Source organism: Crassostrea angulata, chromosome 3 (genome assembly GCF_025612915.1).
Source record: "Crassostrea angulata isolate pt1a10 chromosome 3, ASM2561291v2, whole genome shotgun sequence".
In the NCBI taxonomy this organism is placed as follows: Eukaryota; Metazoa; Mollusca; class Bivalvia; order Ostreida; family Ostreidae; genus Magallana; species Magallana angulata.
The window spans coordinates 11450767-11466693 of NC_069113.1; the positions used below are offsets into that span (position 1 = coordinate 11450767).

At 34.7% G+C, this 15927-nt stretch overlaps 2 protein-coding genes across 4 annotated transcripts; one reads left to right on the forward strand and one right to left on the reverse strand.

The window, feature by feature from the left end:
* Positions 1 to 1259: 1259 nt before the first annotated feature.
* Positions 1260 to 4423, reverse strand: LOC128177413 (RIIa domain-containing protein 1-like). Its single transcript, XM_052844111.1, has 4 exons — positions 4254 to 4423; positions 3820 to 3896; positions 3577 to 3623; positions 1260 to 1470 (listed from the first exon to the last, which is right to left on the reverse strand). Exons 1-4 carry the CDS (start codon positions 4407 to 4409, stop codon positions 1373 to 1375), a joined length of 378 nt encoding a protein of 125 aa, XP_052700071.1. The 5' UTR covers positions 4410 to 4423; the 3' UTR covers positions 1260 to 1372.
* Positions 4424 to 7237: 2814 nt separating this feature from the next.
* Positions 7238 to 13430, forward strand: LOC128177928 (uncharacterized). Of its 3 annotated transcripts, XM_052844849.1 has the most exons (5): positions 7238 to 7517; positions 9745 to 9786; positions 10737 to 10901; positions 11208 to 11580; positions 12348 to 13430. In XM_052844849.1, the coding sequence occupies exons 3-5, from the start codon at positions 10757 to 10759 to the stop codon at positions 12718 to 12720; spliced, it is 891 nt and encodes a 296-aa protein (XP_052700809.1). In that variant the 5' UTR covers positions 7238 to 7517; positions 9745 to 9786; positions 10737 to 10756; the 3' UTR covers positions 12721 to 13430. The 3 variants fall into 3 exon arrangements, with proteins under 3 accessions (XP_052700809.1, XP_052700808.1, XP_052700807.1); XM_052844848.1 differs by lacking the exon at positions 9745 to 9786 and having other exon boundaries at positions 7239 to 7517; XM_052844847.1 differs by lacking the exon at positions 7238 to 7517 and having other exon boundaries at positions 8820 to 9786.
* The last annotated feature ends 2497 nt before the right edge of the window (positions 13431 to 15927 follow it).

Genomic DNA, 15927 nt, shown 5'->3' on the forward strand with positions numbered 1-15927 from the left:
TAACTATCTCATTCTGGTCTCGATAGATTAGTGGAAGGGTGCTTATTGAGAAAAGTAACTTTGGTAGATGGTCTAAAAATAAAACAAGATGTCACTATCCAGTATTCTGGCGCTGCAAATCCTGGATACGAAAACCCTTGGAGCTTGTAATACAAGGGACTTTACCTATCAAAACCTTATGCGGAATCATAAATAAAAAAAAGATTCAAACAAATCTAATTGATTTCTATATATGCGATAAGGCCAGCAAAATATGATTTTTGGGAGTTGATTTTAATCAACTCTCCTATGCAGTTACTCGGGAAACCGAAAGTGAAACAGTGTTGTGACCTAAGCACAAGTCATCACCGCTGACATGATTTAGTTCTTGAAAAATGATCGATAAATTCGATGTAATGTATCTTGAAGCATTGGTTTTTAAAAAACGTATTTATGAATACCTTGAAAATAGTCATATGCTAAATAGTACGAACAATTTATATATTTTTGCAGTCGAATGTATTCATACGCCAGAGTTCAATAAAGTCTCGTTCAACCATCGGCTGTCTCCGTAAATCTCGGACAAGCAGAGAGTCATTCTATTAGAGGTCGCGTCACCAAGCTATCACGTGACCTGGTGTACACATGCTCTTGCTTGTTGGAGATTAACGGAGAAAGCCGAGCATCTTGTTGAAAGAGACTGGAGTTCATTATTGCTTGGATCCATACAAGTTTTTGAATATTTCGATTACTTATACATAGTTTGACGGAATTCTATCTTTAATCATTACACAACACGATTCATACGGGGTTTTTCTCAAAATTCTTGTCGGAAATGTCCGAGAATTCATATTATAAAAATGTGCGTAATTCAAAGACAGATTATAAACTACTTGCCAAGCAAAGTAAGATATCGTTGATTTTAAAATGAATAAAAATCGATACAATCAACTCCCGTCAGTACTTTGATTAAAAGAACCTGTCTGAACGCACAAAGACATTGATATCTGAATTTATGGGGTGTTTCTAACATTGAAACCATGTTATAAAAGAAGATAAACAGAATTTGACCCCTTATTATATATATTAATTCAGTAACTGCATGTTTGAGATTTTTTGTGAGTGGAAAGGAGTGATCTGTATCTCCCAGCATCAAAGATTTTTATACTCATATATGTACATGTTTTTTAAAGCTTTTTTTGTTACTTTGAATTGTAAAACTAGATATGTACAATTTTATCTCCAAACACTCATCAAGAAAGATAACTCTTAACATAAAAAAAAAGAGATTCTTTGACTTTATTAAAAAGATGTGTAAATGTAGAGATTAAGTGTAACATGGCTTACTAATATTTACAACACAAAATAATTAACAACATAACAACTAGTCTGATTAAATCTTCTGGAGGACACGGTTCTGTTTGATTCGAGTCTGTCGGAGCTGTAACTGTTGCTGGAGCTGTTCTGGTAGTTCAGGGTTGGTGAAATACTCTAAAACACAAGCATCAATTTACTTTAGAAGGCTACATTTGGTGACATTACATGTAATAGCTTGATAAAAATGATAATGACCGCAACAATTTGGTGTATAAAATGTGAATACAATGTACTAGTATTGGTCTATAGTATTGGTCAGGAACTTGTTGTATGGATTATCTATGTGAAAATCACAGTTCAATCACTAATAATGGGAGATTCTTTTTATGAATTTAACCTATACTATGTCTCGAGTTTTTGCTTCCACCACTTTTTGCTTAATATTTCAATAATCATGAATACCTTTGTGCTCAAACTACATTCATCCACTAATGTGAAAAGTGTCCAGCTTATCTGTTTTGAAATGCCCCCTCTACCGCTTCAGGTTTAAATACACAACCCAAAATAGAAAGTCTACTGGGATTTTGAATTGCATCAGCCATGAAATAGCCTGGATGATAATGTTGAAATATTGTGCAAGGTATTCCAAGTGAGTTTCGAATGGTGAAAAGAAGTAAACATTCCCCATTGTAAATCTCAGCAAGAAATATGTTTTTGTTCCTTTGAACTTTTATGAGTGTTTCTTTAACAGGTATGTGTTTTTTGATTAAAAATCATCAAAAAGTGATGGAAGCAAAAACTCAGGACAGACTTTAGTCACCATCATCCATCATATCTAAGAATTGTAATAGCGAGCGCAGCGAGGCGGCGCGAAGCGCTGCTCGCATAGCGAGCTCCATAGACAACGTGTACGAACGGAGGAAATTCGAGTTGAAATCTGCACATTGTTCAAAGAAAATTTTGTGGACCCGCGTGAAAACGTTCTACTATCCCAGTGATCCTTTGCGGTGCATAGCAACTTGGCGGATTAGGAAGCGTTTCTAAGGAAAATTCTTACCTGCAAATCGCATACATCATTTTCATTTAACAATAAAAAATCCTTTTAAAAACATTTAAGTAAACAACACATATGCTTACGTAAAAAACTGTACCTATGACGTCATTTCCTTTCCCGAATTTGTCCGACAATTTACGAAAACTGTCGAGCGCAAAAAGTTAAGTATGACGTCACAGTGACCTCGCGTTTTATATTCCCGCGATACATTTAGAGGTGGATCAAGCATCTGTACTGAATGTAACGTGTAGGAAGTACACAGTAGGGAGTCACCGTTAATACTGATACTGCGCTCACTATTAACGGTGACTTTTTGGCTGATTAGTTTTGTTTTGATGATTTTTTTTGCTCAGTAAATACACATGCAAGTTCCATGCTAAATTTATTGTCATATTGATCCAATCATTGTATACGTTAGGTAGGTGACAAAAAATTATTTTAAAAAAAAAGTCTAATCATTATTAGATCTACATGTAGCCACGTCATTTTGTAATGAATAAATAAAAGAAAAAAATTAAACTGTTAAAATATCTACATGTATTTGTTATAGTTGCATATGTTGTCAAACCTTTCAATAATATTGAATATCACACACTAAAAAGAGGGGGAGGGCACATGTCTACAACGCTTATATAGCGTACAAAAATTAAAAAGATTAAAAACAAAATTGATGTCACAGAGGAAAATTAAAACACCGGTAACAACAAGGAACAAAATGAGAAATAACACAGACACACAATTTATTGATTTTAATGATCATTATTAAAAGGTAAAGAAGAGATAAAAAAAAAAAAAAAAAACGGCTTTGTGTTTATCAAAATATTTTAATAAGTCTGTTTAACATTTCATTAATGCACAGTGGTAGTTTTTTTATTAAGTGTATAAACCTAGGAAGGGACCATTGGAATAAAAGTTTGACATCTTCCGGTTCCTTGCGGTGGTAAAAGTTTTCGAGACAAAGCCAAAGTTTTTTGGTTTGGTTAAGTCCACGGGTTGCATTTAACAATGATGACAGATGTGTGACTCCTGCGCTCGCCCCAACGGTCACACCGTAAAACATATTACATGTATTCATAGTTTATATTTGGACGATATCATCTGGTATTCGAAAAGGGAAACAAATAACTGATGTACAGATATTAAATTATATTATGGTGTAGAGAACTTTTTTTCTATGGAGCATACTCTCAGGTTAAATAATTGTTAAATATTAAGCGAATAACTACCTGCAGCAAAATCTTTGATCTGTTCTGGCCGTTGACTTAAGACATCACTAAAATTATAAAACATGATATATTCAGTATAAGAATTATTTTTAACAATAGTCCTTTATATATGCTTCTATGACCAATACTACACAGTGACACACAAAGAAACAATTTAAACAATTCTTTCAACCTAAAAAACTGCACATAAAATGCTTGACACTATGTTCTTTTTTTAAACATATTTAAAAGATTTCCATTTACCCAAGAAATCCAGCAATGAGACATTCTACTTCAGGGTGGTCTCGAAGATATTTCTCATTTTCCATTCGTGTCTTTACCTATAACGCAATGTAAGAAAATTTAAATCAACTTTCAATGGCATAAAATACTTTGTGAAATATGATCGACGATAAGCGTAAAAATTTGTCATTCACTCTCATTGATTTCATTTTCGAAGTGTCGATACAAGCCAAAATAAATGGAAACTTCATGTTATGTACATAATTTTAATCATGTAAAATAAACGGAATAAATAAAATTCCTACTTAAATATAAATATATTGGACAATTCAAATACTTTCGACCTATTCTGTACAATCAAAATGAAAAAAATAATATAACAGAGAATTTTCGGACTAAAGTGAATTACATTATCGATAGCTTAAAGGAAATAAAATGTTAGACTTTGATCCTACCTTAAATTTATTGAGTTTCTCTTGCTGTTCCTGGCTTAATGCACCTAGATTATCATCTCCTCCTAGATCGTACGGCTCCATGCCATGAGGTGGCATATGTTTAGGTTTGTCCGCCATCGCTATGGAAAAATAAACAACCGGAAGTACTTCTGTCATCGACTCGACGGAAGTGCCCGATGAATACCGATCTACCATGTCTACTTTTAGTCATCCTTTGAAACCCGTGCCAGAATTAAAAAAAAAAAAAAACTTTTCTCTCTCTCTCTATATATATATATTTGAATTTAGTAGTGATTGACCTGAACAGGTTGAAGCTGTGAAATGGAAAAAAAACCTGTAGCAAAATTTAACATGTGTTAGAAAACAAAGAAATCTAGTGGGGAAATAAATTTCTAAAAATTCTGATTGTCATTTTTTCTTTCAATTTATTTTTTAAATGTACGTCTGCTCATGGTTGTAATTTCTTTATATTCATTGTTCTCTTTTGAGAAAGTGGACAGGCATAGCCTACATCCATGGATGTAGGTTAGCTATGCCTGTCCTCTTCCCAAAAGAGAATATTTTCCGTATTTCAGTAACATTTAGCGCGACATCTATAAATATGCTTATAAATGTGCTTACATTTCATAGGCGTCGGAACCGGGGGGGGGGGGGGGGTTGCTAAGACCTAACCATTAGGCACATAGCAGAATAGAGGGTTCAGCCCCCCCCCCTCCCCCCCCCCCCCCCCTTTTTTTCGCCGGAAACAAAATTGTTCCGTAATGTACGTTTGAAAGATTGAGAAGTTGGAGTCAAAGGCATACTAGCCCTACTACGTTAGTATTTGTACAAACGTACACACAAACTTTACAAAGATATACAGCATGCATACAAATATTACAACGACACACAACAAATAGACATCACGCAGTTACACAACCCTCAAACTTTACACAGATATAAATGTACAACAGACAAACATCACATAGATATACAACACACACACATTACACAGATTAATTGCACACAAACATCACACATATATGCAACCCACAAACATCACACAGATAAACAACACACAAATATTACACAGATAAACAACACACAACCGTCAAACAAATATACAACACACTAACATCACACAGATATACAAGACACAAACATCACACATACAAACAACACACAGCCATTACACAGATATACAGCACACAAAAATCACACAGATATTTAACAAATAGATACAACTGTCATACAGACACATTACAAGATTATGCAACACAAAAATATCACAAACACATATATACAACACACGGGCACGACATTAACATTCCAAAACATCTCTAAAGGCATACACCAAGTCTTGTACAATTTTCAAAAAGTTATATACGTAATGCATGGCAAACAATTAACTGGAAAGTATACACACGTTATACAGATACCATAATTCAATTCACCGACAACACAGAAAACAGCAAACAATATGGAAAACACAAAGAGAAGCAAAACGACCCTTGGGCATCAATAACATGAGCAGCTAACACAATATCAAATTTTGAACCATTTAGGTATCTTCACTATACATGTTTGTAAATAAAATCAAATACAAAAACATCTCGAAACTCAGCTTGTTTTCTTATTTTTTGAAACATTTCTGGGTAAAATTTTGACTTTTTTATTGACAGTGGAGGGGAGGGGTAATTCAAACAAACATGGAACTTGAGTTATTAGCTTGCTTCAATAAAATATTTTATCATTATCATCATTTTCTTCTGGAGAAAATGATGTCTATCTTTCTAAACCGGTATATAACAGTAAGTTAAATTTTAAACATGCACTGTTACCGTCCACTTTCTCTCGCATGTAAAGGTCTGAAAAAAAATGTTAGAAACTTGTCAACGATTTTAGAATTAAGTAATACATTAGTTTTTTCCCCATCTCTTTTATGATTTAAACTTTGAACCCCTATCTGAACCACTTCCGTACCGACTCTCGGGCGTTCAACGTTTGAACAATATTGAATCTTATTTATAATTTAAGATATTTTGCATCTCGAGAAGAAAAATCTTTAAAACCATACAACCTTCTTTATATCATTTCCTACTGATTTTCTTTTGGAAGAAGCTTTGAACATTTTGAAAAAGTTTAAAGTTTTTCACATTAGGATGATTTGTGCGAAGTTTGTTTGAAATTGGTTCAGTGAATCTAAAGAAGAAAATGTGAAAAACTAACAATGACGCTGACGTTTACGCCGAAATTTAGTAAAAAAAAATCACCGAATCTTTCGACTCAAATGAGCTGACGGCATCACAGAAAAGAAACAACAGACAACACAACTAGAGACAACAAAGCGACTATTTACACAAAGAGACATCAGACGATATACAAGTATACCAAATTAAAAAACAACAAAAAGGCAACGCAAAAACCTGACAAACAGATAATACAATACATTATCAATACATTATCAATACAGAAACAACAAACGAATAATACACAGAGATTACTAACAGACGCAAAAAAAAAATGCAAACAAAAATACAAAACACATGCATCAAATATACGAAACAAATAAAATAAAAGAAAGCAACGCACAAGACTTTGAGACATATAAACACAAAACAGATGACGGATGGTTATACAACAGACAACTTCCAACTTCATTGTTTCAAGTCACGAACATATCCGTATAGATTCTAATTAATCAAGATTACAATGCGGACGGAGGAGCTGATTGGTCGGTGACAGAGTCTAGACAGACTGTTTACCACTCACTGGGGTTCATGACCTCTCCTCGATTGATCGTCATCGCTGTCCACATTGCTAAACCGGAAAACTTAATCTTGATCAATTTCCAGACAAAAAGTAAAGCTAATGAGACTGCCCGTAGTGTTGTTTAATTTGTTACGTAACTCAAAAATCGATTTATAAATCAAAGTAAATTCTAACACCCTTCAGACCCTTTCGACGTTGTCTTTGGCCAATCGCGGAGTAATAAATATTCTTTCTTGAAGCTGTCAAATCTCGAGAATGAAAGAAAGGTAAAGGAAGGAGGGAAATGTTGTGTTTTATGTAAACAAAAGCGGTCGTATCAATTTCTTGCCAGGTGAAACTTAACGGTTTAAATCAAACAATTTAAATTCAATAGAAATTCGCCATACGGTTGATAAGTTTTATAGTTTTCCCATTCACCTAATCAAACGAAGAGGGATTTTTGCGAACATCTAGACCATTTATAACTGCTGTAGACTGAGGGAGACCCGGTCGGATGGGGACCGAGTGAATGTTGTGAGTACTTATATTTCTATTACACAGCTGTATTTCTATCTATTGTCTGTATTGTGTTGATAACTGGTGAAAATCTGATTTAAAGAAAAGCTACAGTGCGTGTCACTGCAGTTCTAAATTCGAAATATTCTAATGCATTTTAAGTTTTGCGAAACTTACTTCTTGTTTTATAATTTTACTGAAGATGTTTTTAGAATCATTTCAAAAGTACTTATATTGAATATATTCATGTACACAGCAAATGAAAAAGTTCTCAAAAGGTTCTCATCACAAGTTGGTTCATTCGAAACTGTTTCACCAATCTATCCGCAAGCATATGAACCATTTTAACAAGACCTTGGACTTTCGGTTGGACTTAGCTATATCTATTTCTTGCGTCAAAACAAGTTAAAAATGACGCGGTTTCAAGCGAAATATGCACCGATTGCGTAGTCTTCGCTCAAAAGCCAGATAAATCTTGTTGATTTCAAAGCACCATTGCTGAATGCTCAGCAACGAAATAGGCAGGCCTACGTCACATTGCTGTTTGACACAACTACCCAAAGTCCAAGCTCTTGTTAAAATGGTTCTAAAAAGGGTACTTTATTGGGAAACTTGTTTGCACATTCTTTACTCATTATCCAATGGTGTGTCTTAATGAATACCTTTTCTCTCTCCTTCCCGGGTAGTTTGTTCGAGATCAGCTCGATCTGCCGTCTGTTGACATAATTTTAGCACTTCTCTTTTTTTACCATGACACTTCCGAGTTCCTCTATTGGCACGTGCAAGATCAATACTTATGTATTTACTCTTGTCGAACTGTTTGCCGAAAGTAGAATTTATTTCTTTAGAAATCTATTGCGATTTCGATTTGCATAGAGTCTGGTCTCTTGTTAGATTTGCACTTAGCTGAACTACATATTCAATGCTAAGTTGTTTTTTCACAAACAATTGTCTCTGGATTCGCGAAATAACATTCTTTTCTGTTATTAAGTGTCAGTTAAATATTTACGTAAGTATTAGATTGTGTGATGTATGAAAATAGTGCTAATGGATTAGTAGTATATTTTTATCGATATTTTAAGAAATGTAATAAGTAAAAAGATTTTTTCCAAAAAAAATTAATATGATATCACAGTCGGCTGTATTATACATTTTCTATCTCGAATGAACACATTATTTTCTTCATTCCTAATAAAAATGTAACTAATCATGAAAACCGATTCCATCAATCCGGCCACTATTGTCTTGACATCAACATTTACTCCACCACGTGACCTTAACCTTCGATCTTCCTTGTCTCGGGTTTCTAGATCTATGATTAGGTTTGGTAATTTGGTAATATATATTTCAGCTATCTTTAATCCACGTAATACTATATTACGGTAATGTTATGGATTAAACACAGGGTTGTAAAATATTGATTAGCCCGTCTTTCTTTCTTTAGAAGATGGAAATCCAGATGTTGTTTGCAAAGCCATAAAAACAATTTAAAAGAGAAATAAAACCCCAAGGTCTCGTTTGTCGAGGTTCTTTATGCCCTAAGTAAATTCTAAAACCCAAACACATTTTTTGAACTTAATCAGACATATTAGTCACTAATTTGAATTCATGTTTTAAATTTCCCAACCAGTTCTTAATCACCCGTAGTCTTGAACATATTATTAAAAGTTAATTTGGTTTTTAAATAAGATATCTCTTTATAATTGTATTATAATGTGCCCTCTGAGTATTCTCAAATCCCCGTGTTGATTACATGCCAGAAGGTCATCCTCTCATTTAACAGAATTCCTGTTAACGAACAAAGACTATTCGTTAAGTAAACTGGAAAATATCCACAATCTCAGGAAAGGAATGCATGTCGGTTGCCCAACTCCAAGCGAGGAGAGAGGGCCTTTTTTCTTAAAGAAATCATCTTGACGTTTTACAGAGCCAATTACAAAGTTTTAAATTTGACTAACGGGTAATTTAAAAGTAATTTATAAATATCGATTTGTCAATAGTATTTGGGTAACGTTTTGTAAAGACTGGCGCGGGAACTGGGCAAGCGGATTACTGGGGCTTGGAGAAAGCCTCGGGTAGCCCGCTAGTGTATTGGGGGTGAAAATTGACTCGGATTAAAAACTGAAAAGACGATAGATAAACACAGTGAACGTCAAACGAAGGTAGCCTTACCCCTAAAGTTACCGTTATCTCGACAAAAGGTGTCAGTGTTCCAAAGTGATTACTGCATTTATTAACATTACAGAGGTTTCAAGGGAAACATGTAGAATTTATTCACAGTAAAGAGGTAAGAAATCTTTTTACATGGTTGCAAAACCCATTAGGCCTATTTAATTGTCTGGGTCATTTTTAGTTATTCTTTTATTTGTTTAAAGGCGGCCAGTCCAGTAATAGACACGGACTTCTGTTTAGTTCTTTTTCAATAAATAATACCGTCTTTAAAACTAGCACGTTTGTTACTTAGATTCAATTCAATGGACAATGCCATTTAAAATACCTCTCATTTTCATACATAACCTATATAACAGTCAAAGCAAGTATTCAAGCATTTTGTGGGTCTAAGACGTTCCTTATTAGCACGAAGTGAGAAAAATAATCAATTTTCAAAGTTAAGCCACGCTAACTTGTAAATAAAACAAATTTCAAATTCAGGTCGTCAAAAGAACGCATATATACATTAAAGTCAATGCATATAAATCAACTTGATAGTCAATCTTTAAATCAACCATCTTGTATCGATACTCCAATAAAATTATTTAAGAACAGATGGGGTCTATATTGCCCTTTACTTGGCCAATGTTCACATGCAGTGGCAACTCAAAGATCCCCTCTACAGCAAATACTCTCGAAAAATTCCCTAATAAATCATCGTTAACAGAAACATGTACACGACGCGCCACACGAGACGGTCATTGTGCCCAACTGCCTACAGATTTGGCTTACATTTACTTTCAGCGTTATCTTAAATTTTGAAAGAAGCGAGCCAAAATACTTTTACAGAACAAGTGTATTTATTATCAACGCCTTTTATCATTTTCTAAATAAATGCTTTTGAAAGTAGACATATGCATTGATAAACATAAATGCAGCTTTTGAATATAATTATGTGCCATAAAAGCCTTAACCCAATCACTGAATGGCTTATCAATGGTATAAATATTACATGAGTATTTTGGGTTTAATCAATATAATTCATAACTTCTAATTTTCCCCATCTGTTGCGGTATTTCGTTTTAGCGAGAGTTTGCTCCGGAAGTATGTACTGGGACAAACCGAGCGGAGACCGGAGGTCGCCGAGGTCACCCAAGCTGCTGACCCGGAAGACGAAGTCTGCGCGAGAGCTTTACCGCCCCGCCATCAAAGACCTGTGTGAGGAAACCCGTAATGTGTACCCGTATCCAGGTATATGTTTTCCCTCAGTTAACGGTTTATTACCGGTATACTAAATGTTGATTGAACAAGCAAGATTATGTTTCTTGAATGGGTAAACTAAGTCGCTAACAATGCTACCATTTGTAATAGAAACTACACGTATGTCTTATTGCTAATAAAAAATAAATTTTTCCTAAATGACATGGATTTCCTAAAATAACTTAACATAACATAATAACATAAAATGATTACCATAAAACAATAACTATACCACAAATTATTTTAGTTTCAGCATTCGAACTCTAATGCTGATGTTTTTGTTCATTTTTACTCTAGATGAAAATACAGTGCCCTTCCCTGTACCAGGTCCGGCCATTAGCGAACCAGATTTGTATGAAAGGGTACTTACAGACAGGGAAGGTTCTGAAAACACACCGGAAGTAACGAAAGTACATCCAGCGTTCTCAATCAATCAGCGCATACAGGCCGCGGTCATTGAGGCGGACTGTTACCGGAACAGGATGCCGACGTCAGCATCGAACCGACTGCGCCTGCTCAGCACGTTTAAGCGCCCTAGAAGTGTGGACAGTTACTTTGCGCCGCCTCCCCAAAACGACGGCCACCTAGACCAAAGTATTCAAATAACAAACTTACCCAACATGCATCACTCACATAAACCTTACCGGAAAAGAACTGCACCAATACAAAGGTACTTCGGCGTCTGATTTAATCATACACCGACCCCCTCTTTCCCCCCAGAAATTCTTATTTTATGTGTGCCACACTCATTGCAGAAGACAAAACGCCATCTTCATCAATTGGATGAATAATTTTCACATTAGATTTCCTTTCCAATCAATCCCCAAATATCTTCTAAAAATATTTTAAGCTGCAGACTACTTTACATTGCCATATCCTTAATTGTATACGAACGTAATTGATACTTTACCAAGATGAATATGAATTTTTTTTCCGGTGGAAGGGGTATTGGTGTTTTTTTAGTATTAAACATTTTTTTAACCGGGTTTTCCAACGGAAAAATCCGGTCATTAAAATGGTGAAAATGGCGGGCGGGCGGGCGGCTGCCAAAAGGGTACCCTCATTGTACGGATAACTCCTCCTACAGTTCTCAAGATAGGAAGTTGTTCTTTTGCAGATCAATTGTACATATATCAGAGGTGTGCATATTGCTAGGATTTTGATTTCCGATAATTTATGAAAAAAATATTAGCTTTTGAACATAGTCATTTTTTGGCAAAATGTTGCATATACATGTAGGGTACTCCATTTCACTGGATGAGGGTTGACATGGATTATGGATACAGTTTACATAAAAGAAAACCCGGTTTGCTGTCACATTGACAGCTTTTCACTTGTTTTACATTTCATTCATGATCTGATGCAAAAACATAGTTTAAATATGCATAATATCAATAATATCTTTCAGTTGCCTTATGGTTTACAATTGTATTTTAGCGACACAACACACGTGTATGAGAATTGTCACCGGCCGCAAATTCGTCATGTTGTTCAAAATGGAACGATGCTATCAGACGGAACTTGTGGGAAAATGAACGGTTTCCACGAGTACCTAATAAGTAAACACCCCTCAGTGAAGCAGAGAATATCCTCGTGGCTAACCGACGGACTAAAAGTACAGAGCATAAGACTAAAAAACTCCAAGCGAGAAATGACATCAAGACATAAGCCCACGGGAAAACTGAGGAACAACATAACGGAACGAAAACTGTTCATTCACAGAGACTTGTCCGAACAGGAAGCGGAAGGAGAGGAAATCGAAAGCAAGATTTTTGAACTTCGGATCTCCTCTATACAGCCCTCTGGGTGATAGGGCATGTTTTAACATCGGTCATCAAATGTTCTGGTGTTTTTGTTGTTGTTGAGAATATTTTATTATCGTGTTTGCTGGGCATAATGTTTAACTTTAGTTCACTATATCCGTGGAATGTGACAATTCCAAAGAAGCTTAGCAGACGTATTCGGTGTTTGTTATAGATTTACACAGAATTCATTTATATTTTTGCGTAGATGGGAGATTATCTATTTTTAAAAAATCTTGCTTTATGTATTATAGTTACAGACATAAACTGTTAACAGTTGTTAAAATAGACCTTTATTCTATCTGGTGTCTTGCAGATTCCCTGCACTGGAATATTTTAATAGAATTATGAGAAACAAACTGCAGACGCAGATAGATTGAAGTTTTACATGTATCTATATATGTCTATAAATGAGAATAGAGAAAATTATTAAAGGGTCTGGGTTATTGATTTAAAAAACAACTTGCAAATGTTTCTTGCTTTGACCTCAATCTCATACCGAGTATGCCAGAACATGATGATAATGGTTACGTCACGAGATGATGGGATTGAAAAAGCATATCTACTTCAGTGGGCTTGAGAAAATGACAGTAAAAAGTTGTAAGTTTGGAAAGATCTTTCTTGGCATGCATGTCAGTAACAATTACATGAAGACAGCTGTTAAATTAGATTTATAAATTTATCTTTTATATAAAATAAAGCATGCCTTTAAACATTACTGCTATAGTGCATATAAACCTTCCTATGCCCATTCTCTCACTGTCTGTTTGCTGTGTTTGTCTCTCAGATCTAGTTCGTTGTTGTTCTGCAATGATCACTACCCTAGGATTCCGTTGGTAATTTATCGTTGACATTAATATGTTTCTTTTAGAACACGATTTATCGTTATTGCAGACCAGTATGTTACACCGATGGAAGAGCCAATACTTCCAAATATGGAAATTACTATTAGTACTACATATTGATCTTATTTTATTGTGATATAATTACAATGGAATAGGGCACAAGTTCTAAAACTTATGTAGCCCCCTCCCATATACATGTACATATACAAGTGTAACACCTGTCTGTCTATTCGGTGTATCGTTGACAGTAAACTACGGAAACCTCAAATGTTAAGTAATATTAAATATTTTTGTTGTTGTAGATGCTTGAAAAAACGTCGTCACTATATCTGCTAGGAACTACTAAATACTAGTAAACTAATTTGAAGACAGTTTAACAAAGTTTGGGGAATGAACAATCATAAAAGCAGACAAATCATTTAAACTGGTTAGATCGAGTAAGGTTTTGTCTGTAGCTTTATGAACACGATTGCATTTTTAAACGAAATTATTGAGAAAATTATTGTTGCATTGAATGATTTTCAGGCGGGCTCTGCTGAAAGCAGAGTCCTGGCTGTAGGCAGGCAAATCGCCAATGTTACTATAAATAGCACAGCTTCAAAAGTAAACAAAAAACCAAACAGCGTCAAAGTAAAAGCTTCCGCTATACCAAATAGTTACACAAAGAGCCACGTTTTGTCAAAAGTGTTGGCATTTTTTTGTTTCTTTCTTTTTTTTATTAATTTCGATAAAATTGTCTATCTTATTTAGTTTCTTTATTAGTAACGTGTTTTAAAAACAAGACTATGCATTTTGGACACATACAATGCGCAGGAATTTCCATGAACTACTTTGCTGCGCGTTGAAGACATGGGGATTGAATATATAACGCGTGTTGCAAAATTCAAGGCACATTTCAGTCTTTACTACACAATATGCATAAAGACACACCAAAAGAGCCCGGCTTTCAGTACTTCAGTACTTTGATTTTATCTCGTTATGACAAGTTGTCTGCTCAACAGACGTCAGTTATTGGCACGACGACATCAAAAAAATAAATCATTTAATGCTTATATTTACATTCTACTTTTATTTATTTTATTGGATAAATTGCTTAAAATTGCATATCACGCAGAGTGTGAATTAGTAACCGCAAGAACAGCTGTTTTCTAAAACCGGTTAAAACTGGTTAGCACATTAGACTGTTGAGATGAGCCTTGAAAATATAACCCATGAGAAATAAATAGATTGAAATTTGGCTTTAAACAATAGAATCAACTTCATTGTTGAATAATTGTAAAACATGGTGTTTTCACAACATGTATGGCATATATTTTTAAACCCATACCATAGGAATCAAGTTTGGGAACTACTTAATATGTAAATTATATGTAAATTCATACGCAGTGTTTAGGTTGTTGCATTTAGAGGCAATTAAAGAATTTAATGGAAAAACACAGTCGAATGTAAAGATTTGTTTGTGAAAATAAAGATACATATGTATTTATGATACCAGGTATTTGGGATTATCCCAGAAGAATGATATAAAAATGGAGTAACAGGAAAAAAACCCAACCTTTTTTCATGGTAAAGAATATTGTCAACCATACACAAACCGTCGAATATTTCTTTTCTGTGATTTACGAATGTTGACCAAATGGTATCTTGCAAGCGACAAGCCGAAATCAAGCAGGTGGAATTTTCAACATGAATTTTATATATGAGGCAAAATATTGAGGTCTGCATTTACAAAGAATTATAACTATTGTTTACGAAATTTTCAATAAAATGGGGACAACATCTTTCATTTAAGCATGCCATTTAGATAATCCCTTTCCAGTTGGTCATTAGAGTTTTAGACAATGGCAGTCATGTAGTTATTTTCGAAAGTTATCAGTCGTTATTCTGGAATTGTCCATGATTAAGTAAGATTTGCTTCCTACAGCCAGAAACTCCAAAGTAAAAGCCCATACTTCAGTTAAAACACTCAAAGAAACCTACGAAAAGGTATCCTGTGCAACACTTGCCGCTCAAACTGTGGCCTGTCCAACCACAAAGAAATATTTGAATAAACAAGTAATCAAAATTATAAATTTTCATGAAAGATTGAACTACTTCTTTTGATATCTGATGTATGAAAGTGTTCAGAACAGGCACAGGACAACAAACGACGAGCCATGAAAGCGCGGGGAGCATTGCATGGTCTTTTACCGAGGCTTGACGGTCAGCATTGTTGTCATATTGTGAATTCTGAATTTACTGGGTGGCAATAAGTTCAAAATTAGTTGTGTTATGTTGTAAATTTTGTATTTACTACCACCCGGTAATTCAAAATTTATAACCTGACACTGTTGTGCATCACCTTTTCTTCCTACAGACTGTCAATTAAAC